General features: G+C 39.5%; 2 protein-coding genes and 1 pseudogene across 3 annotated transcripts in view; 2 read left to right on the forward strand and 1 right to left on the reverse strand.

Annotated features, from left to right (window-relative positions):
- Window positions 1-26,662, forward strand: part of C24H12orf56 (chromosome 24 C12orf56 homolog) — an 82,043-nt gene extending 55,381 nt beyond the window's left edge. The window contains exons 6-13 of the mRNA XM_070454659.1: window positions 670-814; window positions 5,607-5,713; window positions 6,340-6,429; window positions 13,196-13,319; window positions 15,315-15,389; window positions 15,910-15,984; window positions 18,796-18,974; window positions 22,044-26,662. Of these exons, the coding sequence (XP_070310760.1) occupies window positions 670-814; window positions 5,607-5,713; window positions 6,340-6,429; window positions 13,196-13,319; window positions 15,315-15,389; window positions 15,910-15,984; window positions 18,796-18,974; window positions 22,044-22,170 (922 nt within the window). The 3' untranslated portion in view covers window positions 22,171-26,662. The remainder of the gene's footprint in view (window positions 1-669; window positions 815-5,606; window positions 5,714-6,339; window positions 6,430-13,195; window positions 13,320-15,314; window positions 15,390-15,909; window positions 15,985-18,795; window positions 18,975-22,043) is intronic.
- The window catches only part of XPOT (exportin for tRNA), a 159,386-nt gene that overhangs the window by 105,252 nt on the left and 26,607 nt on the right, over window positions 1-27,527 (reverse strand). For both annotated transcript variants that reach the window (XM_020882828.2, XM_070454657.1), the window contains one exon: window positions 595-671. The gene's annotated coding sequence lies outside the window, so the exon portion shown is untranslated. The remainder of the gene's footprint in view (window positions 1-594; window positions 672-27,527) is intronic.
- LOC110130664 (small ribosomal subunit protein uS8-like) lies at window positions 28-501 on the forward strand (annotated as a pseudogene).

The following is a 27,527-nucleotide window of genomic DNA, read 5'->3' on the forward strand; positions in this document are numbered from 1 at the left end:
AATTCCATGGACAGAGGAGCCTGGAGGGCTACAAGGAGCAGTTTTCATTACTGATAAGTAATTAAGTTAGAAGTACAAAACTATATTAATATTCCATGAGTCGTCTTTCGGCCATCTTCCCATGCCGCCATGATGGTGGCACCATGAATGTCCTGGCTAATGCTTTCAAGAGTATCAGCAACGCCCCAAAGAGAGGTAAACGCCAAATTCTTATTAGGCTGTGCTCCAACGTCATCTTCCATGATGAAGCATGGTTACATTGGCAAATTTTAAATAATCGATGATCACAGGGCTGGGAAGATTGTTGGGAACCTCACAGACAGGCTAAATAAGTGTGGAGTGATCAGCTTCAGATTTGATGTGCAACTCAAAGATGTGGAAAAATGGCAGAATAAGCTGCTCCTGTCACATCAGTTTGGTTTCAGTGTACCGACAACCTCAGCTGGCATCACAGACCATGAATAAGCAAGATGAAAACACACAGGAGGGAAAAATCCTTGAATTCTTTTTTTTAGGGATGTAATACATACATGCAAATAAAATGCCTCAGGAAGCTAAAGAAAAAAATTCCATTAGTAACAAAGTTTTACATACCTGTCAATAATTGTTGATATTCCTCAACTGCTGTTTCTTATCATTTTTTTCCCATGGCACATTTTCTTTCTGTAGATCTGAGGAGAAAATTAAGCACTTTGGTCAGCTTAAATCTGAACTGTTTCTTAAAGACAACACGTTGAGGAGGATACTTTGTCTAATCACGGAACTTAAAGTAGCAGCCCAGAAAAACTTCATTCTGAAAAGACTTTTCTGGAAAGTAGGTATTTTATTTTTAATCTTTAGAACTCATTTTACCTGTTTATCAAATGCAGCATATTCAAGCATAAAGTACAATAGAAATAAATATCTTGTATTCTGATGCTGTTTTTTAAAAAAATGTTGATTAAATTTAATGCAATCGTCTTGATGCTTGAAATGTTGTGATGTAATCAATGTATATGTGTGTGTGCTGAAGCCAGGGAGACGCAAGAGAGGACAGCAGTAGCAAAATGATGGTAGCTCACATGGGCTGGGTTGACAGAGTGAAAAAAAGAGAGAGGGTGGGGGGAAGCTTCTGGCATGCAAAAAGTATAAGAGTGAGATAAAGCAGATATCAAGAAGTTTTATGTGCATGTTCCCCAACAACAAAAATAGAATTAAATACACTTTTAAGTGTAGGGTTGATATATTTAAAAATTTTTTTATTGTGGTAAAAGTCACATAATACAAAACTATCTTAACCATATTTAACTGTACAGTTCAGTGACACTAAGTACATTCACATTGTTAAAGATGACTCCTGGGCTTCTCTGACGGTTCAGTGGTAGAAAATCCACCTGCCAATGCAGGAGACATGGATTTGATCCCTGATCCAGGAAGATTCCACAGGCTGCAGAGCAGCTAGGCCTGCAGGCCACCACTACTGAGCCCACACGCCCTAGAGCCCGCGCTACCCAGCAAGAGAGGCAACGAGAAGCTGGAGCATCACAGCTAGAGAGTGGCCCTTGCTTGCCGCAACGAGAGAAAAGACGGAACAGCAACGAAGACCCGGCACAGACACAAATAAATAAATAAATAAATAAAGTTTTTAAAAAGGTGACTCCTGAGAAGTCAAAGCAATCTAGCTGTCCCACTCGGCAAGTTACAGACTTACTCTGGAAGACTGACTTGGTGTCCCTGAGTTTTAGGGGAAGGCATTGAGGAGCCCAGGTGAGCACTGCTGCTGTGCTGGTGAGGCCGATTCCGGCTCCTGGCCTCATACCTAGTTGCCTTTTTACTGCACAGCTGGGAGGGGCACAGCTTCCCCCACCATACAAGACAGTCTTGGCTATTTCTTAGATTCTGAGTGCTTCACATGTCTGATGGCCAACCATTCTGGTTTACCCAGATAGGGTAACAAACTGCTCCAGTGTGTCTGGGACTGAGGAAGTTCATGGCACTTGGGGCTTGTAGTGCAAAAGCTAGACCAATTGCAAGCAAATTGGGATGGTTGGTCACACTAACCAGAGGGCATAGTAGCTAAAGAGAATAGTCTGTCTAGTGTTCCCAGCATTGAGGCAGGTAGGGATGATGTAGTACTGTGTCATCTAAAATGCTTGCACTAGAGAGACCCTGTTAGGAATACACCACATTATTAGCTTAGAGGCAACTCTCATTTTTGGTTCTTGGGTAAGAGGATGGGAAATTATATATATATTTGTAAATTATAATAAAATTAGTATAATGAATAATAGCCATATTCTTATAATTAATAATATAATTATTATAATAATATAATAAACAACATAATATTATATAATTATAGTAATATATATAGTTGACCCTTGAACATCAGTTTGAACTGCTTGGTCCACTTATATGTTAATTTTTTCAATAGTAAATACTACAGTACTACATGATCACATTTGGTTGAATCCGTGGGTATGGAACCACAGATATGAAGGGTTGACTGTAAGTTATACTCAGATTTTTGATGGTGAAGAGGATGAGCACTTTTAACTCCCCCCAAACCTCCACCCCTTGTTGTTGAAGGATCAGCTGTGCATCATTTTCCCTTTTAAAAATCAACTTCATAGGGGTATAATTTCCCTCTGTTAGGTAGTTTTTATTCTTTTATTACAATAAAACTTTTAAAATTTGAAAACACTTTTTCATAGGCTGACTAAACTGAAAGCTTTAGGAGTACAGATATCATGTCCAGTTAGTCTGTTTTGCTTAAGATGTCATTTGCTTTACTTCGCTTAGTACTTGCCACATGGCTGGATTAAATAGTTATATGTTCAGTGAATGAATGAAAGAGTTCTCTCTCTTTTTTTTTTTTGGCCAAACCACATGGCATGCAGGATCTTAGTTCCCCAACCAGGGATTAAACCCGTGTCCCCTGCATTGGGAGTTTGAAGTCTTAACCACTGGACTGCCAAAGAAGTCCCAAAAGAGTTGTCTAGATATGTTCTTTCCCAACCCTTCATTTTTTGTTCATGGTTTTTTTTCCTTCAGTTTTTAAACATATAAAATTTACCATCTTAACCATCTTTAAGTGTGCAGTTCAGTGTTATGTATCCATGTTGTGTAACCATCACCACCATCTATCTCCAGACCTCTTTTCATCTTACAGAACTGAAACTGTACTTAATAAACAAAACGCCTCATTTCCCCTCCCCCAACCCCTGGCAACCGTGCTTTTTCTTTGCGCTTCTATGAGTTTGATTATCCATGTAAGCGGAATCATACAGCATTTATCATTTTGTGATTGGCTTATTTCACTTGGCATGATGTCTTCCAGATTCACTGAAGTTAAAGGATATGTCAGAATTTCCTTCCTTTTAAGGTTGAATAATATTCCAGACATGTAATGCCATGTTTTATTTATCCATTCATCCACTGATTAGCACTTGGATTGCTTCCATGTTTTAAGTATTGTCAATAATGTTGTTATGAACATGGATGTGTAAATATCTCTTTAAGACCCTGCTGTCGATTCTTTTCGGAGCCCAGTTAGAAGCAGAATTGTTAAATCATGTAGTAATTTTATTGTTAATTTTTTAGTCACTCCCATACTGTTTTGCACAGCAGCTGTACCGTTGTACATTCTCACCAACAGTGCATAAAGTCCCCAGTTTTTCCACTCCTTGCCAAGACTTGTTATTGACTGATTTTTTGAAGCGGTCATTCTGATGGGTGTTAGGGTGTATCTAGTAGTTTTGATTTACATTTCCCTAATGGTTAGTGATGTTGAGCATTTTTTCCCCTGCTTACTGGCAATTTGTATATCTTCTTTGAAGAAATCCTGGGGTCCAATTTACATATAATAAAATGCACATATATTTTAAGAGTTTAAAGAGTTTTAACATACAGTTTAAAGAGCTTTAGCAAATGTATATACCTGTATAAACACCACCCAACCAAGATTTAGAACATTTCTATCACCTCTTAGGGCTAAATTGTGCCCTCTGGCACTCAAGTTTCCTCTGACCCATGTCCTCAGGCAACTATTGTATTTTCTATCATAGATTAATTTTGCTGTTCATAGAATTCCAGTTACATGGAATTGTACTGGAGTTTGTGTCTGGCTTCTTTTGACATAATTTTAATATTCTTTCATGTTGTTGCTAGTAGGTGGAAGATATTTTAAATGTAAAAATTCCTGACCCACTGAGAGGTGGGCGATTACAATAATCACTGATATTTATTAAGCACGTACAATATGTTGAGTACTGTTCAGGCTTTACAAATAATGTCTTATTTAATCCTAACATCAACTTCACGAGGTGATTCTATGAATCCCATTTTAGAGATGAAGAGTTATAGAATATATAAGTAATTTGCCAAACACCCTGCAGCTACCCATTGCCAGAACTGGGCTTCCCAGGTGGCTCAAGTGGTAAAGAATCCACTTGACAAGGCAGAAGACATGGGTTTGATCCCTGGGTTGGGACAATCTCCTAGAGGAGGAAATGGCAACCCATACCAGTATTCTTGCCTGGAGAATCCCATGGACAGAGGAGCCTGGGGACTACAGTCCACGGGGTCGCAAAGAGTCGGACACGACTGAGCATATGTGCAGCCTGGCTCCAGGGTCAGCGTGTAAAGCTACCGTGCTCTGCTAATTTATCAGGGCACCAGGTAAATCCCAGCACTTCTCCCAAGGTGTCCATTTGCCCCTCTTCTCCTTCCCATTCTCCACTTGCCATTCCAGCCTCTTCTCATGCCACGTTAACTAAATAAGAGCACACAGGTGCCTGTCTAAACAAGGAGTCTAGGTTGCCACAAGTAAATGAAAAAGTTGTGGGGAGAAAAGGAACAACAGAGGGATAGAAAACAGAAGCGATTACATCCTATTTCTCATTAGTACCAACTTGCCTGATTTCATGGGCCAGTGCTTATTGTCGCGCTCGATTATCTCATGAGACTGGATAGGAACACACAAAAAATTGGTTCCCCCACTCTTAAGTCAGTGTTTAGTTTGGCAGAAATGGCAATCTACATTTCCACTGTTTTAACAGAAGTGTTAAAATCATTCTGCACCATCTTCACAGGCTGTCCCACTGCCATTCATTTGTTTTTTAATTAGTAAACATTTCACAATGAGTGCTTTTCTAGACATTATTTCATCATGTTCTCACAAAAGCCATATTACTTTGGAAAGGCCGGATATATAACGGCCCCCATTTAACATTGTTACTCCAAGGTGACTTAATGACTTGCCTAAATTATACACCTACTTCTGGATGATCTTCAGTATTAATGGTGAAGTCATCTCCCAGCATCACCTGCTCAGTTTCAGCTCTGCCTCTGTTCAGGAGGGACAGTGGTCTCCTGGTTGTAAGTAAAAGTACGTTTTCAATTGGGTTATGCTAGCATTAATGAGAGAAGATTGTAAATCCCTTTCTCCCTAATCAAAGAACAAATAATTTCTTATTTTTATTATGGAAGAATCGACAGTTTTGCCAACAGGTAACTCAGGGAGGCCTGGCATGCTGCAGCCCACGGGGTCGCAAAGAGTCAGACACGACTGAGCGACTGAACTGAACTGAACTTAATTACCATTTCTTTCCTGCTTGCTTTCACAGACCAGTGACCTTTTCTATTTCCTAGTGAACAAACTTCATGAATACTTGCCAGAGTCTAGGGATAAGAATGCACTTCACAATAGAAGCCAAAGGGCTGATGAGCTGGTGTAAGTACTAACTGGAAAATCACAGATATTTTTTCCTAGGATGTTAAATAAATGGGAGGCACTGGGCAAAATATGTACTATTTTAATGATAAATAGTGCTGCGAATTTTGCTTCACATAGATTTTTAAAAATAGCACTTATTTTGTTCTAATTGTGTGGTCAAAAACTACACAAGAAACTAGTAATCCTGGCTGTTCCCAAAGGGGGGAAAAATCAGTGTATGAAGGAAAGACACCTTTCACTTATCCCCATTTTTACATTTGAAATTTTGAAAAACTACCTACTTGAAACAGTTAAAATGATTAAATTTTGTTTTAAAATAGTGTGATTATCATTAAAACTTTGCAAAAAATAAGTACAAAAATCAATATGATAATGACTTGTAATCCTGACATGCACTTATTAATTTATTCATCTGACAAATATTTTTGAATGCTTACCATGTAGCCATCACAGAATAGGCTTGCAACCAATGTCGGCAATTTGATATACAGAATTTCCTTCCTATACGTTTTTTTAAATGGGGATCTGAATGTAACTCTATTAAGGATCACTGATTTTGTGAAATTCTGAACTCATAATGAAGTCATGCCATTTCTGTGACATTTTTCCTCTTTGTTTTACAGGGTGTGCATTGAAATCATACAGACTCTGGGATGGATGTTCAGAGAAACGGAAACTGAGTCATTGCGCCTGAACATACTAGCAGCTAAGAAGTAAGGCCTTTTAAAAATTGAGATCTTGTAGCTGCAACCCACTAACTACTCTTTTGAGTGTCTTCCAGAACTCATAATTCTCTGACTTCTCTGCTTGATCCCTTTGTAAATATATTAAACTCTTTTGTCTCTCACTTCCTTCTGTGATGAACAGATTAATTGGTGCATACTGAGTTCTCTCTGATTATTGAGGGCACAAAGATTTTGTTATCCTAAGTTTATCTTTTGTCATTATCTGAAGAAGACCAAGGGGCTTTCCCGGTGGCTTAGTGGTAAAGAATCTGCCTGCAATGCAGGAACTGCAGGAGACACAGGTTTGATCCCTGGGTTGGGAAGATCCCCTGGAAGAGGGCATAGCAACCCACTCCAGTATTCTTACCTGCAGAACCCCATGGATAGAGGAGCCTGGCGGGCTACAGTTCATAGGGTCACAAAGAGTTGGACACGATTCTATCATATGCTATCTTTGTCCTCATGGTTAGCTGGCTGAACTTCTTGGCTTCATCACACCCTGTGGGAATCAGGAGGGGCAAGGAAATTTCTTCTTTTTATGTAGGAATATATTTTTATTTACTTTTTTTTTAATTGGAGTGTAATTGCTTCATAATTTGGTTTAGTTTCTGCTGTACAACAACATGAACCAGCTGTAAGTACATACATCCCCCTCTAGAGCCTCCCTCTCACCTGCTTCCCCTCCCCGCCGCCCCACTGCTGCAAACCCTACTCCTCCAGGTCATCACAGAGCACCCATCTGAGCTTCCTGTGCTGCATAATAGCAGCTTTCCAAATTTCTTTTTAAAGCAAAGCATAGAAGACTTCTGTTGTTGTTCAGTCACTAAGTCGTGTCCCACTCTTTGAGACCCCATGGACTGCATAATAGTTTTGCTTTCCTTTTACTGGTGAGAATTTCAGGCATACAGCATTTCTAGCTGCAAAAAAGGCTGCAAAATGTGTCTATGGTTGGACTTCTGTGTGCTTAGCTAAACTTTAGATGGCAATGGGACAGCTGTTATTCTAAGGAAGAATGGGAGACTGTATAGTGTGGGACAACAGCATTCTTTGCCACAGAAAGTGTGTGTTTGCATATTAGTTGTTTGACCTTTTTATGAGATCTATAGGCTATGAATTATATCCTTGGACAATGGTCTGGCTAAAATCTTAATTTCCTCCCACCGTTTCAATCAACTGTTTATCTAAATACATTTCTTGCATCATAAGGTGGAAGAAGGAGGAGCGCCATGGACTCTGAAACATTTGAACCAGAAGGAAGAATAAGAACTTTTAGTACTATTTTGTCCAGGCTATTTATTAGAGACTTTTACAAATAAATTTTACTGATAATGGTCATTAGCATATCTTAAGCAGCTTGCTATGTGTCAAGGACTATAGGCATACTATGCTTCACAGCAGGGTGGTCAAATGTTTCTGCAAAAGGCTACATAGTCTCTGTTGAAACTACTTAACTCTACCATTGTCACAAAAGCAGCCATAGACAATATTCCAAAGGAAAGGGCACAGCAGTATTCCAATAAAGTTTTATTTATAAAAACAGGCTCTGGGCTATTGGGCTTGTAGGCCATAGTTTGTTGACCCCTACTCTACAGCATAAAAAGAAAATATACTGCTATTTTCTCTGCATACTTTTCTGCATACTTTATGTAGTTGACGATACTGCCATTTTCACAATATCCAAGAGAGAGATTCAAAGTTATGTCTGATATTTATGTCTTCTCCCACGCTGAAATTATTGCTAAATCACGTTATCCTTTTTGTCCACCTTTTGGTCTCTACTTTTCTTTATCCCAATTGGACAAAATCATTCTTACCAATCTCTGTTGTAAAGTGTTGCATTTTAATTGCTCTGTCTTAACTTGGTTCTGCCACATCAGCCCTACTGTATCAAGCTTCTTTCCTGATATGAGAAATTCTTCTCACGTCCTTTGGTACATATATTATATTGCTATAGTACAGTCTGGTTGTAATACTAACTTTTCAGTCAATTTTGATATTCATAGTCGTCAGATCATGTTATCTGTACTATTAGCTAGCACAGTAAATGTCTAATACAACTAATAATCTTCTATTGCCATGTAACAAATTATTGGATTGGTCAAAAAGTTCATTTGGCTTTTTCCATAGATCTTACAGGAAGACCCAAATGAACTTTTTGACCAACCCAATACCGCAAATTTAGTGGCTTCAAACAACATACACTTATTATCTGACAGTTTCTGTGGATCAGGAAATCTGGACACAGCTTAGCTGGCTCCTCAGCTCAGGGTCTCACAAGGCTATAATCAAGGTGGTTGGCTGGGGCTGCAGTCTCAGGCTTGGGGCCCTCTTCCAAACTCATTTGGGTAGTTGTTAGCAGAATTAATTTCCTTATAGCTATAAAACTCATGACAGCTTGCTTCTTGGCAGGAGAATATCTCTGAGCTCAGAAAAGGCCTAAACTCTCTTTTAAAGGACTCGCCTCATTAGCTTAGGCCCACTCAGGATAATCTCTCTTTGATTAACTCAAAAGCCAACTCACTGGGGATCTTAATTACATTTGCAAAATTTCTTCACCTTTCTCATCTAACATAACTTAATGACGAGAATGAAAGCCTAATATGTTCCCAGGTCCTGACCATACTTTAGGGAAGGGATCATATAGAGTGTATATACTATAGGATGCAAATCTTGGAAGCCATATTAAAATTCTGCTTACCAAAGAACACAGAATGACTTATGAGACCATGAGTGTGCCCTTCAAAGTCTGTACTTTAAGATACTGTAATACATTTTAAAAAATTTTACATTGGAAATAATAACAATCTAACAATAGAAGTATCAAAATGTTGGTACCATTTTTAAGGGTGTGATGTCAATAATAAGTCAGGATGAAATACCATTTTAGAATAAAATTTCTTTTATCCATTATTGACTTAATGGATTTTAAATTGAGTTGGCAGAAGGGATAGATTGCAGAAGGGATAGATTTAAAATTAAATTGATTTGAGCAAATAAAAAACATTCATTTCAGCATTTTCCTTTCTATTTTTTTCATAAGTAGAGATTTTATTAGTTCAACCCACTTCATTGTATTCTTGAAATATGCCATAATCCTTCCTTTTTTTCAATATTCTTATGGTTGAATTCATGTATTCAACTTACCACAGTAAGTGACTCAGAATTTGAGAGTTCCTCCCCTTAGCCTAGGATATATGATAGTTTGAAAAGAAGCTGTTGCTGAAAATAAAGGACTATAATTAAATATTACAGTGAATGGAATGTCAATTCAAACTTAATATCAGGAAAGCTTCTAAATGAGTATTTTGTTGATTTTGGAAGTGTCTTCTGAAAATAGACTGGCTGTTTTAAAAAAGCTTGAATAAAACATTAGCAAATATCCTGTAGGACATATCCTGCTTTTTTTGAGCAATGTGGTAACTGACAACGTGCTAACTTCTTTTGCAGATATGAGAACTAGATTTGTTTTTTGAGTTGGTGAAAGGAAGGGAATTGCATTTTTATTAGAATTTTGGTAAACTTATCATGGTAATGATTTAAATGATTGTAAAAAGATTAGGAAGCCTCAAATATTACTAAGTTAGAAATAGATTTAAGGGAGTAGATCTGATAAGACAGAGAGCCTGATGAACTATGGACGGACGTTCGTGACATTGTACAGGAGACAGGGATCAAGACCATCCCCATGGAAAAGAAATGCAAAAAGGCAAAATGGTTGTCTGAGGAGGCCTTACAAATAGCTGTGAGAAGAACAGAAGCGAAAAGCAAAGGGGAAAAGGAAAGATATTCCCATTTGAATGCAGAGTTCCAAAGAATAGCCAGGAGAGATAAGAAAGCCTGCCTCAGCGATCAATGCAAATAAATAGAGGAAAACAACAGAATGGGAAAGACTAGAGATCTCTTCAAGAAAATTAGAGATATCAAGGGAACATTTCAGGCAAAGATGGGTTCGATAAAGGACAGAAATGGTATGGACCTAACAGAAGCAGAAGATATTAAGAAGAGGTGGCAAGAATACACAGAAGAACTGTACAAAAAAGATCTTCACAACACAGATAATCACAATGGTGTGATCACTGACCTAGAGCCAGACATCCTGGAATGTGAAGTCAAGTGGGCTGTAGAAAGCATCACTACGAACAAACCTAGTGGATGTGATGGAATTCCAGTTGAGCTATTTCAAAGCCTGAAAGATGATGCTGTGAAAGTGCTGCACTCAATATGCCAGCAAATTTGGAGAACTCGGCAGTAGTCACAGGACTGGAAAAGGTCAGTTTTCATTCCAATCCCTAAGAAAGGCAATCCCAAAGAATGCTCAAACTACTGCACAATTGCACTCATCTCTCACGCTAGTAAAGTAATGCTCAAAATTCTCCAAGCCAGGCTTCAGCAATATGTGAACCGAGAACTTCCAGATGTTCAAGCTGGATTTAGAAAAGGCAGAGGAACCAGAGATCAAATTGCCAACATCTGCTGGATCATTGAAAAAGCAAAAAGAGTTCCAGAAAAACATCTATTTCTGCTTTATTGACTATGCCAAAGCCTTTGACTGTGTGGATCACAATAAACTGTGGAAAATTCTGAAAGAGAGATGGGAATACCAGACCATCTGACCTGCCTCTTGAGAAAGCTGTATGCAGGTCAGGAAGCAACAGTTAGAACTGGACATGGAACAACAGACTGGTTCCAAATAGGAAAAGGAGTACGTCAAGGCTGTATATTGTCACCCTGCTTATTTAACTTATATGCAGAGTACATCATGAGAAATGCTGGGCTGGAAGAAGTACAAGCTGGAATCAAGATTGCTAGGAGAAATATCAATAACCTCAGATATGCAGATGACACCACCCTTATGGCAGAGAGTGAAAAGGAACTAAAAAGCCTCTTGATGAAAGTGAAAGAGGAGAGTGAAAAAGTTGGCTTAAAGCTTAACATTCAGAAAACTAAGATCATGGCATCTGGTCCCATCCCTTCATGGGAAATAGATGGGGAAACAGTGGGAACAGTGTCAGACTTTATTTTTGGGGGCTCCAAAATCACTGCAGATGGTGACTGCAGCCATGAAATTAAAAGACACTTACTCCTTGGAAGGAAAGTTATGACCAACCTAGACAGCATATTAAAAAGTAGAGACATTACTTTGCCAACAAAGGTCCATCTAGTCAAGGCTATGGTTTTTCCAGTGGTCATGTATGGATGTGAGAGTTGGGACTGTGAAGAAAGCTGAGCACCGAAAAATTGATGCTTTTGAAGTGTGGTGTTGGAGAAGACTCTTGAGAGTCCCTTGGACTGCAAGGAGATCCAACCAGTCCATCCTAAAGGAGATCAGTCCTGGGTGTTCATTGGAAGGACTGATGCTGAAGCTGAAACTCCAGTACTTTGGCCAGAAGAGTTGACTCATTGGAAAAGACCCTGATGCTGGGAGGGACTGGGGGCAGGAGGAGGAGGGGACGACAGAGGATGAGATGGCTGGATGGCATCACCGACTCGATGGGCATGAGTTTGAGTCAACTCCGGGAGTTGGTGATGGACAGGGAGGCCTGGCGTGCTGCGATTCATGGGGTTGCAAAGAGTCAGACACGACTGAGCGACTGAACTGAACTGAACTGACTGAAGATTGTTTATATTCTTCTTTATTTCATTATGGAAGGAATGCTTAAGAATATAGAGAATTTTTATATAGTCCTATATGTACATTCTTTTATTCCTCCTCTCTGTCAAAGCTTCTCTGATATTGTTTTCAATTAGGGAACGGATTTTTCTAATGGTCTGCCTTCAATTTTTTTTTAACCTTACAGGGGTTGTACTATACATATGAAAATCGAATTATTGACCCAGCTTCTCAGGAAGCATGTTTTGAATTGTGATTTTTGTGTGTGTGAGCCTTTTTATTTTCAAATAGCATGATATATTACTCGAGTATGCAGTAAATTTTAGGTGGGTTATTAGTATGTGTTAGGGGACTGTACACTGCATTTGAAAGACCTGAAGTTTAATACTACTTTTATTCACTAATAGCTATTGCTCTTTAGTGGAACAATAAACCTCTGAAATGGTTTGTTACAAATGGTTTCTAGAGTCAAAAAACTCTACGATAGCACTTATATGTAGAATCTAAAAAATAAGACTAGTGAATCTAACAAAAAATAAGCAGACTCACAGATATAAAGAACAAACTTAAGTGCTCTAACCAGTGAGCAGAGGGTAGGCGGGGGGCAAAACAGAGGAATGGAACCAAGAGGTGCAAACTGCTAGGTATAAAATAAATAGGTGGGAGGGGGGACCGGGATGGGGAATACATGTAAATCCATGGCTAATTCATTTCAATGTATGACAAAAACCACTGCAATGATGTAAAGTAATTAGCCTCCAACTAATAAAAATAAATGGAAAAAAAAAAGAATCTGAAGCAAGTCACAAGATAAACAATAAATGATTAGATTTTCCTTTGAATTAAAATTTTATGACAACAACAAAAATAAATAAATAAAATAAATAGGCTACAAGGATATATTGTACAAGACAGGGAATATAGCCAGTATTGTGTAATAAGTATAAATGGAGTATAATCTATAAAATTTTTGAATCACTATATTGTATACCTGAAACTAATATTATAAATCAATTATACCTCAATTACACAGTCCACAGTGCTTCATACATTTCAATATAATTACACTCAGTGCCTGCAAACTTGGTGTCACTGTTTTTCTTTTTGAACTTAACTCACTAATTGCCTTTATTTTTTTTTCAGGAGAACACTATTTAACCTTTTGGTAATCTTAATTAGCGAGCCTCAGATTCCAAAATCATGTCCTGTGTTTGACATCCAGTTGGTGGCTGACTCAACTTTAGTTGAGATGTCTTTTGATGCTGAGGTGAGATGAAAATTTTGGAATAGATGAACTACAATATATAGGAGTTCTTCTATATGGACCATGAGTCTTAGAATATAGAAACATAATTAAATCAAAGTTAATATTTTGTTACTAACCTCAAAACTTAGATAGCTATTTGTCAATATTATATCCATTTTATATGTTTTAAAGTATGCATACTGAGAAAACAGTATTCTGTATATATTAGATAAATCTGTTTATATCTGTCTCTGTAAAATATTTATGTATATAATTCCACAGCAGGGGTCTAATGGGTAAAAAAACACTGTCTTAGAGATATATCAGGGTTATCGTTCTTCTCTTAGTTTATCATTTCCTTACCTATCTAAGTAGTGCAAACTTAGCATTACTTGTTTTTTTAAAGTTTTACTAAAACATTAGAGGTATCAAAATGCCTATAATGTACTTACTCTGAGAGAATAAATCAGGTTATTATTAGTTTATTTTGAGGAGGTCAAAGAATTTCTTTAAAGGGTGGACATGATTTGATAGTTCTTGAACACACAATCAGAGTTATGTTTTAGAAAGTTCTTAAATTCACTCATTGATTTAATAAATATTTATTGAGTGTCTGTTATGAGCTAAACAGTGTGCTAGGCAGCAGGTTGCAAATAAAAAGCAAAATAGACACAACTTCTGCCCTCATAGGTTGAAGAGACAGGCATTAATTGGTCAAATATAACATCAAATATTATTACAGATGGTATATGGAGCATCTGCAGTACCAATTTCAACAGTGGGATGAGTGGATTAGGGATAAAAGAGGAGGATGGAAGCAAGACTGACAGAGGTGTTAAGAAGCTAGTGCTGTCGTCCAGCTGAGGGACGACAGGGGCCAAGAAGCAAGCCTTCCTTGACCCCCAAACAACACGAGGCTTCTTTTTAGAGTGCTCCTAACTTCCGGTGCCTTTCTTCCACAGCCCTTGCCTCAGTTTGCAGCTGTGCATTTATTTATGTGATTGTTAGATTGATATCTGTTCCCCGCTAGATTGTATACTCCACCAGGGCAGTAACCACGTCTCCGTGACTCTCCCTTAGTACAGCATGGGACTCCAATGACTGCTGTGTCTGATGCATGTTTGCTCAATAAAGAAATGGAAAAAGGAAGATGGTAATTGTGAAGAGGAACGATTCCAGAAATTTTAAGGAAACTGTGTTCATAAAAATATAGAGTTAATGTTAGATATACTAGGTTTAAAGGGGAAATAATGAGCTTGGTTTTAGATTAGTTTATTTGATTTGCCTTTGATATTTCCATATGAAAACATCCAGTGAGCAGTATAGACAGGTCTGAATTTCCTGTTTTTGGACCTGCTGGTCTTTTGCACCTGGGCTATGAGTGAAGCCATGAGCAGATTATATAAATTCTGGTTCCAAGGTCTAATAGAGCAGGTGGTTTCAAACTAGAACTCTTCCTTGCAAACAGTACTGTTAGGGAATATGTGGGGCCTGTAGCATGCCTGCAGACACAGTCCTCATGCACCTCCTAGCCTGTGGGCTAGGAGACAGCTTCACCAACTGTTTGAATTTCTTGAGAACAACAACTAAATGTCTCTACCTCTACATTTACCCATACCACAGAAGGAGTTATCCTTCAAGTTGGGCATTAAGACTTAATTCCCTGGAGAATCTCCTACTTCAATCCTGGGGAGTCTATTTCTACATCCTTGAAAGGAAGCAAGATGTTGATCTGAATGACACTGCATATCAGTGGGCATTTTTCTGCATGTCAGTATTCTGTAGGCCGTGTCTTCTTTTCCTGACCCACTTTCTTAGCCATTATTATATGTGCAGTCATTTTATGAGAGCCACTTTTTTGAGAATGATTGAATCAAACAGAACAAGAAAATTAACCACACTAATACTTTCTATTGATCATAAATTCTTTCTATAAATACCTAAGGAGAACCAGAAGAAATGATTATTTTCTGGCTCAGCCAATGATACCGCATTGATTACTATTTAAAATTCTAGTTACAGAAGCTTATCTTGGAATATACAGACACAGCTACAGCACTTTTGTATGAGATACTTCTTGTCTTTCAGCAGGTACAGTGGTTTTATTATACATACTGTATTGTGCCATTATCTTATATGTCATGATCATTATATGATATATACTGTTGTTGTTGAGTCACTAAGTCATGTCTGACTCTTTTGTGACCCCATGCATGACAGCCTTCAAGGCCCTCTGTCCATGGGATTTCCCAGGCACGAATACTGGCGTGGGCTGCCATTTTCTTCTCCAGGGGATCTTCATAACTCAGGGATCAAACTTGCGTCTCCTGTATTGGCAGGCTAATTCTTTACCACTGAGCCACCTGGGAAACCCTGTTATATGATATGTATATTCTATAATTAAAATGCTTGTATTAGAGATAATCTCCAAAATTGGGTGATTTAAATGACAGGACTACTATTGCTCCTATGTGTTCATCTAGCTGATGTTCCTAAATACTGATCTTAAAGATTTGATTAATCAGGATAAAATGTATTTGAAAATGAATATCTTTTTAGCTGCGTTTGAACTTCATGAATATAACTTGCTTATTTCCTTGCATTTTTTTAGGGAAATCTTGGATTGGAGTCAACACAGTTTGCTATTAGCTGGATAATGTCCTTTCTACAAAGTTGTCCTCCCATAGTGAGTACATCCTAGAAGCAGAAACAAAACTATCACTCAAGACTGATGAAACAGATGCTCTTGTGCTTAATTAATGACTATTTCTCTATAATGGGTCAAGTTTATAAAACAGAAGAAAATGTACATTTGATAATTTTATTAGTCAAAATGTTTTTCTATTTGGGGCCTGAATGTTTAAGATATTGAAATAACGTCTTAAATGTGATTTCTATTTAATGAAAAGCCCGAAGATATATGTAGAAAACAGAATTTTAAAACACTGGCTGTATAATTACGTGAAAAACATGCACGTTCATCTTAAACAGTGAGTGTGAGTTGGCGAGTGTGGGCAGAACGCGTTTAGTGCTGTGGCCGCTCTGTCCTGGCAGCCACCATCCTGGTCTGTGCTATCACCATCTCTCCTCGGCGCTCTAACTGCATCTACATGGTCTGCCCTATCTTCCCACCAGACGACAGTCAAAGGAATCTATTCAAAATAAAAAACCCAATTATGTCATCACTTGCTTTAAATACGAGCACGTGATTTAAAGCAAGTGATGACATAATCAGAAATGAAGACATAACAAATGAAGACTAAAATCTTCTCACTGTGGCCTCCAAGGCTGTGTATGTTCTGACCCCACAGCCTCATCTGGTCCCTCACTCTGCCAGCTATGTGGGTACCACTGCCCACCCTGGTACTCCCAGCTCCATCACATGGTCTTTACCATTCCCTCTGTCTGTCTGCCTGAAGTGCTTTTTTCTTCTTTTTACACCTAATTAACTCCTACTCGTCCTTCAGGCCTCAGTGCCCCTTCCTTGCGTGGGGTGAAGGTGGTGAATCTCTCATTCCGATTATATCAGAGTCTTTCATCATGGGCACACATTGTCAGAGCATGGCAACTTTTTCCTTTTCTACATAGGACTTGTTGCAGTCTACACTGTTGGTGTTATTATTTGATTCTGTCTTGTGCTAGCCATTAGTGTCCATATATATTCTGGGTTTCTCTCCTTTCAGACTCGTAGTAGCAGTATGCTTCCCTACCCACTCGAAATTAGGTGGGTCTCTGTTTTGCTTTGGCCAGTGGAATGTGAGCAGAAGTAACCTATGTCACTTCTTGTCCAAAGGTTTAGGAGCCAGTGCATGCTTTCCCGCCTTCTTCTTCTGGTAGGGTGACTGGTAACATTCCATATGGTCCTGGAATGTGGACCAGTGCCTGCAATGAGCAGGAACCCCTACTGATCCGTAAGGAACATACAGCATTGGCAAATGAGAAACCTTCCTTGTGTTAAACAAAGCGCTGATATTTTGTGAGATTTATTACCATCACATAGCCTAGTCTATCATGATTGATACAGTGTCTTTCTTCCCTAACTCCAGGGGCCATAAGGACAGGAGCTCTGTGTTTTGTGCCAGGCACATATAGATGTTAAGTAAAATATCTGCTGAATTAACTCTAAGAAAGGCTTTATCCATTAATCTCTTCTCATCTCCCCAAACTTACTTTCCCCTTTATTCATTCATGTATTTGTCTGTGTAGTCAACATAGATTTGATTGGAAATCTTTTCAAAAGGTAGTAATGCCAACTAAATTTTTGTTGTTAATGGGGGATTGACATGTGGTATTATGTTCTCTTTTCATACGTGAACATGCTTCTTTTAACCATCAGCGGTTTCCTGCTTTGAGCTATTTTGATGTTGAGTCTGTCTTAGGGAATCCAGTTGCCAGATCTCTGTGACATATATCTATAAAAACCAGACTGCAGTCAGAGGGTACACATGTCAGTAGCACAACCAACTGCCTTAGACAGAGATTGAGCCAGGAACGTGGGTCCTTTAGCAGACATAGACTCTGACCAGTCTCAGGCCCACTTCAAAGAGTGCTGTAAAGTTACAGTCACTCCCAGCAACAGTAGCTCATATGTGCACAATGCAAGACCCTTACTTTTTGTGTGGGGTGTCTGCAGGCCTCATCATCTAAAATACTGTGTGAAATTTGGGGTCCTAAGAACTCCAAGTGACAGGAAAGTTTTCTTATCAACCTCTAGGGTCGGTTCACCAAAGGAACTGAGCTGAGTATGTGGCCAGCCTGTGACCATAAAGCAGGCTGTCAGGATGAAAGATGGCAAAAGGCCCACTGACAGTGTTGAACACTTCAGTAACCTATTTCTAAAGAGTGTGGGTAGAAACAGACCATTTGAGAGAAATTTGCAAGCAGGGAAACTTGTGGAATCATTGAATATACCTGCACGCCAGTTAGCTCTGGCTGATTCTCTTTCTTGATTACAGCAAGATGCTAAAGAAATTAAAAATTTAATTCCCAAATGGGCATTGCTTTGTTTCCCCACTCCAGGCTCTCTGATCTCAATCTGCATTTGCCTGACACAATATTTAGTCAATATGTGTAAATGGATCTGGGTTGGGGAAACTTCAGATCACCTGTCTTACTTAGGAAGGGTCAGTAGCCACATGAATAAATAGAAAAGGCAAATTTTGTCAGTGCTAATTTAATGAGCATCCAGAATGACCTTCTGGTTAGAGCCTGAAAGGGCAGTAGTATTCCTTTCTGTTATTTACAGTAGCCTAAATTTAGGCTTCCAATGTTCTCCTTCTGCTTTGGAGTCAAACTCCTTTGACAGGCAGGTCTGGTTCTGATCCAGTTTGTAGGGAGGCAGCTGGCAAACCCAGTCGGTCTATTGTCTGGGCAATGCAAGGGCATTGGTGTCAGGGTGGTGAGGACTTCAGCCTAGATTTCTAGTTGAGATTCCAGCTAAGCAGGTGCCCTTGCAGGGGGCATGCATCGTGCATGTAACTGTGTTTCCCTTGTCTAGATTACTTTTGTGGCCAGTATTGTGAAACGAGTGGTGAAGGGCCTTTCAGCTTCATTTCAGCCGCTAAGTCCCAGCAGAGCGGTTTTGTTGTACCAGCAGTTTTACATCCTCAAGAGCTGCCTGCAATACAGCAAGACTTTAGCTGAGTATATTAGGAACAACTACAGAGAAGAATTCAGGTAAGAAAAAGTCTGACTCTAATCCACTCATTTTTTATTTTCGTGCAAAACTACAACACAGCCCCGTATTTAGAAGATTAAATGACAATAAGAAATTCTAATGTTTGTTTTTAATAATATTTTACTTTGATAAAATAGTTACCTTACTGTGGTAAGGTAGGATTTGGGGGGTGGGGGGGTGTCTAAGAACTATTGCCACTTGAAGGACAATCCTAGGCCAGAAGAGACCAGTGAATCATCAAAGCTCTCTGGGAAGAACTGTTTCTCACTCAGTCTTTATCGCAACCAGCATCTATTTCTCAGAACTGGTAATGATTTTAACATGTGAGTAACTGAAAGTAAGAAACCCTACTGGAGGAGACAATATAATTGGCTGTGAATTAACCCAGCCACTGGGAAAGAAAAACAATTGATAAAGAAGGAAAGATGAATGCAGCTATTGGGGTTTTCTTTTCTGTTGTTTCGTTTACCCTTCTCTTACATTCAATAACAAAACAGTAAGAAAGAAACAGTAGAGAGCATTGTTTCATCAGCCAGCTTGTTCTGCACCTCAGGGGTTCCTACTTCTATTTATAGGCCGGCAAAGCCAAATGCTCTTAACGGTCTAGCTTTGCATTAGCACCTTTAAAGGAAAGAATAAAACCAAACCCAGGCTGTGTCTAACTTAGGATGAAAAGGGTGCAGCAGGCGTAGCTTTGTCATTACTTTTGGATGGAGACAGACAGACAAGGATGGGAAGGCATGTGTTGTGGCCTAAAGGTTTGCTTTAAAGACTTTTACCAGGCCAGTGTCAATCCTGTTTTTCCTCCATGTGGTTTTATAGCATAGGTTACACTCTGGTTAGGGCCTTGATTGTCCTGCTATGAGTTGGTACACGTGACCTAATTTCTTCCTCACTTTTTTTGAAGTAAAATTCATATAGCATCAAATTCACCATTTTAAACATTTTAAAGGGTACAATTCAGTGGCTTTTTTTTACTTTTAAAGACTTTATTTTTTGACCCAGGCCTACAGCAGTGAAAGTATTGATTCCTAATCACTGAACTACCAGGGAACTGCCAAGACTTTATTGTTATTATTTTTATTATTTTGTTTTGGTTGCACCACGTGGCATGTGGGATTGCGCTCGGGCCACTTGCATTGGAAGCACAGAGTCTTAACCACTGGACCACCAGGGAATTCCCTCGGTGGCTTTTAATACATTTCACAGTGTTGTGCCACCACCACGCCTATCTAATTGCAGAACATTTTCATCACTCCCAAAAGTTACCCATAAAGCTGTCACACCCCAGCACCCGGCAACCACTAATCTACTTTCTGTCTCTATGGATTTGCCTGTTCTGGACATTTCGTACAAACAGAATCACACAACATATGGCCACTGTGTCTGGTTTCTTTCAATTAGCATGATGTTTCCAAGGTTCATCCATGTTGTAGCATGGGTCACATAAATCAATGTCTTAAAAATAGTTACGCACATTTAAAAATCAGAACAATGGCAACAACAGTGTCACATGCCTACATGACAATAGTTGGCCAGGGCTCAGAAGCAGCTACCCCCTTAGGCAGATAATGCACTGTTTAGTTTGCCACTGTCTCCTTTGTCCCTAGTGTTATCCTTCTTACATGTGATACCCAGGTATCACCTATAGAAATGCCGTAACTGTTCAGTTTGTCTGGGGTGGCGCCTGGGCACTAAACTCTCTAGGTGATGCTAATGTGCATCCAGGGCTGAGAAGCAATGCTTGAAGCCGTCCAAGAGTCTAGCTAAAGATTTTCTTACTTTTGTCTCTTCCCTGGTTTTTTCCTATAGTAGCTGACCCTTGAACAGTGTTGTAGCTAGGGGTGCCACACCCCACATGGTTAAAAAATCCATATATAACTTTTGACTCCACCCAAAGTTAAAAAATAGCCTATTTTTGACCAGAAGCCATTCTGATAACATAAAGCTTATTAATACATATTTTGTATGTTATATGTATCATATACTGCATTCTTACAATTAAGTCAGTTAGAGAAAATATTATTAAGAAAATCATATTTATTGATACAGGAAGTTCATGTTGTCTTTAAAAGATGAACTGTCTATCTATAAGTATCTACATTAATATTGTCTTATATGATACAAAGCACTGTAGATGTTACACATATTACAATCAATAGGCAAAAGAAATGAAAAGATAATGTGGAAAAGAAATTTATATTTATGTTCATGCATTGGTAAGAAAGCAGCAGCAATATGATCGCTTCATGGTAACCTGGCTTATACAATAATGAATGAATCATAAGAAAATGTTTATGGCACACAGTATTACAGTCACATTCATAATATAGTATTGGAAACATTGTTACTTAAAAAAAAAACACCTGTGGTGATAGGCTGATACAGTTTCTCCAATTACAAGAAAGAGAAGTATACTGTATGGTATGTAATTCTTTGAAAGCAAAGTTATAAACAGTAATATGGAAACTAACACATTATCAATTTTTTATTAAACATCACCTTGTGCCTATGTAAGGATAGGCTATCCACTTCAATACAAGTCTTGTGTACAGTGCTCCACACCTATATTTATGTATACTTACTGAAAACAATCCAAGCCCAAATGGATCCACGCAGTTCAAACCCATGTTGTTCAAGGGTCAACTGTACTTTCACTGAGGCCATGGGGACAAACCCTCCTCTTCCCTCGACTTGGTCAACCCAGCTTGACTCATTTCCACTCCCCACTGTGTGTGGCCTGTGAAAACGAGAGGCAGGAGCCTCCGCTCACACTGTGCTGAGGACAGTCCTAGCTTCCTTATTTGATGCTTTGATAACTGATACATTATTAATGCAATTCACTTTCTTTGCTGAAGTAAAGTGCTTCAGTGAGCTGAAAGGCTCACACATCAGAGGTCTTCTAGGTCACAAATGGAGGAGATTGGAGGGGTAAATGTTGGCAGTCTTGTGGGTTAAACTCCCACACTCAACAGCCCTATGCCAGTAAGTATGTATTTAGTGATGTGACTGGTGTGAAAAGTCTTGTTTTTAAAGCTCTCTATTTTGTTTCTTGTTATGATTTGCAGGTACTTTATTCACATGCCAGCATTGGAAAAAAGGCTCCCATTATGTTACCCTATTACCCAACCTATCACTCAACTTTTTCATGAAGTTCTGAAATTGGTTGAACAGAAACAATCTGTGAAATGTTAATATGCGTATAAAATGTTAATTGGAAGTCAACTTAATAATTATTAGAAATACAGCTATTCCTGTATTCTACAAAAAAGATCTTATTTGAAGTTTCCATCAATACCTCTCTAAGAGAAGTCTTTAAAGTTTTTAATCTGCTACAAAAAAGAAACTGTTCAATACAATGACATAAAGTGTTGCTAAAGACTAGCATTTTTCTAAAAGAAAAAGCTCCTAAAGACATAAAAGAAACAGAAACCTATGAAGAGCAAATGTAGAAAGTGCACCCTGATGAGTTTTGGTGTAATAATGGTGACTGGCATGAAGCCACTGACATATCCAAAAATAAATTGTGGGGCATATAAATACTGGGCAACAGGATGACACCACCTGTAAAAATTCTAGTGATATAAGTATTCATGGAAGAAGGAGCAAAAGAACATAGGCATAGCTGTAAGAAAGGTCAGTTCCTCATTTATCATGGGGAAAGAAGCTTGGACTTGCTTCAACAAAACTAAGTGCATTCTGCCACTCTTGAATGAACCTGGGGCTAATGAGAGCAGTCTTGTAGAGTTTCTATGAAAGAGAAACTGTCTATAAGCAGTTATGGCTCTTCCAATCATTTTTTTTTTTTTTTATTCTTTTATTTTTTTATTATTATTTTTTTTAACAATGTCAATATTCAATAGAAGATTGTTTAACTTAATTTCAACATTCAGGCATTAAAAGAAAAGAAATAGAAACAACAGCCAGAAGTAACAGTGGTACACATCACCAAAGTGGGCGGAAGTCTACATCCAGACTTGGACAGTGCTGGGAAGTCCCAAGGAACAGCAATTTGGAGTCCCAACTGGGAAAGGGACTGGGCAGTGCTTCCACCCTGGGGTGAGACTTCAAATTGCAGCTTTGGAGGCTCCCGCTGAAACCATTTGGTGTTGTTTTGTGGGGGCTCCGGCACCACAGTCCTGTATGTCAGCCCTGCTGAGCAGGGGACATTGGTTTGATCAGTTGGTGTGCTTGCCGGCAGGCATGTAGTCCAGGCAGGGTCCGGGCAAGGTCAGACGTCGGTCAGAGGCATGCTTCTGACTTCTCAAGTCTGAACAGGACTATTCTAATTTCCCTACAAGGACCTAGGCAGTCACACTTCTCTGGCCCCTGTCCTCTCTCCACACTCCCAGAGGAGTGTTGAGGTGACTAATACAGTTTCTTTGAAATGAAGAGGCATGTGGATCAGACTCCTCAGGACTTTTCAAGCCCCCAGAAGTCTGGAACCAAGTGACTGATCGATGGAGGTACATCTGCAAGTGTCTCATTGCCTTCCTGTCAGCCTTGGAGTCTTTCTGCACACAGCTTCCTGCACATAGCACATCATTCCCCAGCTCTGGCTGCCTCTCCTGTTCCACGAGCGGTCTTTCTGAGGTTTTGTATCTCCCTCTGAGTTCTTGAAAGCCCACAAGGGTCCCTCCTCATCTTCAGGAGACTTGGACTTGGAGAAGGGGCTCTAGGATCCAAGCCAGGTGAGGACCCTTTGAGCACTCATGGAAACTTTCATGGGCGCCTTATGCTGCCACTGCCTCCCATCTTCTGGGCCACTGGTGTACATCCGCCCGTCTCCCCATCGCTCAGACTCTCCAATTATTTTTAAAATGTCTTACTCTATCTTATGGCAGTAAACTAAAACCTTCACTTTGGCATCGCTGCTGAGCTATTGGGTTTGGGCTTCTAAGAACTCAGGAGCTGGGTCCTCCCTTCAACTGACATAAGGGAGAATCAGAGAAGAATCCAGCACCAAAGAAAGAGCTCCCAAGCCAGACCTGCCTGTGCTGCGCAGTGGAGAGAGAATTAAACTCAGGACATCTGATTTCTGGTTCTGGCTAAGCCACTAACCGGCTGTTTGACCTGGAGAAAGCCAGATCTCCTTTCAGGGCCTCCCCTGCTATGTGGAAAGCTAGGCAGAACTTGTTCTCCAAGTTCTCTTCCAGCTCTGACATTCTCTGCTGGTGATGAGAGACGTCTGAGCATTCTGTCATGGGCAGTGCATTCCTCTGCTGCCCTGGCTCAGTGCCTGGTTGTACATTGATTTCAACAATACTGTTTTCTTTGGACTAAGCATTTTCCTCCTGGCTGTCATCAGCATCGCCCCAGAAAGTATCCAAGCCTTCTGCACTGTCACGCATCCAAGATTACAAGTCTTCTGCTTTCTAATCTAGGGACAGAAAGGGGAGCAAAATGGTCTTTATGAGTGTCCCGGGCTGTCAGATGAGGGGTTATTCCCAAGAGATGTTTAAACAGGAGAATTTGAAAAGGTTCTTAAGATAAAGGCAAGCAACACTTGAAACTGGAAAAATGATGTGCCAGTAGGCTGACTACTGATGAGTGTGCAGCCTGCAGAAGGACAAGAGGACCGCCTCAGCTCTGCCTCGGCTTCCAGGCGGTGCCCTGGCTCTGGGCTAGGAGAGACGAGGCTCTGGAGGGGGCTCGGGGGTCCCTATCCCACCTGCCTTCTTGTCCGTGTTGCCTCTTCTCTCCCACTAGTTTCGGACCTTGGGAAGTTACTTAACATCTCTAAGCCTTAATCAAAACAAAAGTATAACCCATCCCAGAGGGTTGTTAGATTTAAATGAAAAGGTATTGCTTAAGCACACAGCGGGGTATGTGGAAGCAGTAAGGATTCAGTGCATGCGTGCTCGGTTGCTGAGTCATGTCTGACTTTTTGTGACCCCATGGACTGTAGGCTGCCAGGCTCCTCTGTCCATGGGATTATCCAGGCAAGAAATACTGAAGTGGGTTGCCATTTTCCCCATTAGGAGATCTTCCCCACCTAGGGATTGAACCCATGTCTCCTGCATCTCCTGCAATGGCAGGCAGATTCTTTATCACTGAGCCACCCGGGAAGTTTTAGGTTTTGGTACTTATTCAACTACTATCAAAGCTGGCTGAGAACTTAGAGATTAATAAGTTCTGCCCTTATTTCCAGGACCAATTTGGGGACTAGCTATTATACTCAACCCCTAATCTATACAGTATTGAAGAACAGATTCATTTCGTTATTAAACTGAAAATTCAATTTTACATTAGCAGGAGTATGATTTCATTAGGTGACTATTTCTACTGCTCATCACCAAGGACTGTAGGCTCTAATTGACATTCACAATGCAAGAGCTGTGTGGGAAATATTCTTCCCAAGGGTGGACAGAAAGCTTTCAGTCATGTAAACTTTTTTTAACCTTTGATTTAAACAGCTAATTACTAACTGATCAAGCAGACTTTGCTATTCTGTCCTTATAGTGTTCCTAATTGATTCACAGACAGGGTGAGAATACATATATGAAGAGTTTCTTCATTTTACTGAAATCTAGATAATCCAGAAACTATATTAAGAGGGAAAAGCCTAAAGTCTCTATGATTGATGATGTATTTTACTTATTTCCATACTGACTGTCACTCATTGGTAGTACCACTTTTCAGTGTATAGAAATGCCCGAGTATGATATTAAGTATGGTATTAAACATGCTATAAGGCATTCGCTAAAAGTGGTCACAGCTTGTTGACTGGTGATATGTTTCAGCCGGTGGCATTATATTTTCTCTGAGGTTAGAATCACTTGTTTTCTATTTAATGTATTTGTATAGTAGAGGGGTTTCAGTGATAAATGTAGAAGAGAAGCTAGAAATTTCTTGAAAAAATGAATTTAATGGGAATTTCTGAGCAACCTTTAATAGTATTAACTCACTCTGATTTCTCTTTGTTCACTGTATTTACTTCTAAAATGCAATCCTGACTTGTAAGTTCCACTTGAACTTGGCTCTCTGTAGGAGGAAGACAGTCAGCAACTCTTCATCCCATCAGACCAAGCACTCCTGTATATCTGTCTTTTGGATCTGAAGATTTTTACATTGAGAGGAAGGCAGAATGATTCTGGCTGGAAATAGGGGTGGTATAACCTTGTGACCAAGAGTCCAGATGCTTTGTCAGCAAGACCTTGTTTTGATTCTTGCTCATCTACTTGTTAGCAGACTTTCGGCAGGTTATTTAACTTCTTTCAGAACTTCCATTTTATCAAGCATAAGTTAACAGAAAGTCTACCTTAAGGGTTTTTGTGAATATTCATTCATTCATATGTAAACAAATAGTTCTATGGCCGGAATACAGAGACAAGCCGTATGGCATTGCCATTTTCAAGTTCAAAATTACCAATATCTGCAATCTCATACGGTTCAAACAAATAAAAACCCCCTCAATCGATGGTAGCAATTATCCTAACAGAAACACTAACTCACTTTAAGAACTTATACTTTAAATACATGTCATTAATTCTAATTTCCCAGGTAGCATGGCACTTTGTTATAACATGGCTTATTCTTGTACAGATTTGGGTGAACCTTAAGTCATGTATTAACAGTTCAATTACAAATTATTAAGTGGGCATAATATAATTTAAAATGTTCAAATAGAATTTAAAATTTTCCTTCCTGCCTTCTCCTCCGAATAAAGAAATCTGTTCTTCCAGCAGACTGCTCCTCCTCAGTGAATTTTACTTCATTCACTCTGCCACTCTAAAGAGACAGTTGGGAGCTTTTGTGTTTTCTCCTTTCTCTTCATCCTCCAAGCACAATCCACCAGCAGCGTTTGTTGGAAATTCCTTCAAAATATATGAATAATCTACTGACTTCTCTGAATTACCCTACTCTTGTCCAAACCTCTATCACCTAACGCAACAAACTATTTCATTACCGTGTTTTCATCCCCGACTCTTACAAAACCCTGCTCTAAGGTGAGAGTGGACTATTCTTCTGAACAAGAAAATCAATACAATGTATGACTTTAAACCTCGTTTCTTCCCGTGACCCAAGATGAAATCCAAAGTCCTTCCCGTGGCTTTCAGGACTCTTAATGACCTGATCACTGACTGCCTTTGGGACCTAATCCACTCACTCTTCTCACTCTACTCCCTAAGCACAGGGGCCTTTTATGGTTTTCCTTTAAACCTCCAAGTTCTTCCAAGCCTTGGACATTTGCACTAGCAAACGCTTCCCCCCAACCCAGATCGTCAAGTGTCACTTCAAAGAGGGCTTTTCTGATCTCTCCAAAGTGGCCTCCCAATCACTTACCTCACTTAATATATATTTATATTTGTTTACTTACTTATTTTCTGCAATGCAGGCATTTAAGAATGTAAGCTTCATGAGGGTCTGGCCCTCATTCGTCTTATTCATGACTATACCCCAGCATCTGGGATAGTGCTATCCCAATATCTGCCTATTCTACAAAGTGCCTCTTCTATGCTGAGTTGAAAGCATGGGCTAAAGAAACATGCAGGAGACCACTCAGAAGCGCCAGCCCGGCTGCCTCCTAACAGCGAACTCATGAGAAGGCC

The sequence above is a fragment of the Odocoileus virginianus genome, chromosome 24 (assembly GCF_023699985.2).
Source record: "Odocoileus virginianus isolate 20LAN1187 ecotype Illinois chromosome 24, Ovbor_1.2, whole genome shotgun sequence".
NCBI lineage: Eukaryota > Metazoa > Chordata > Mammalia > Artiodactyla > Cervidae > Odocoileus > Odocoileus virginianus.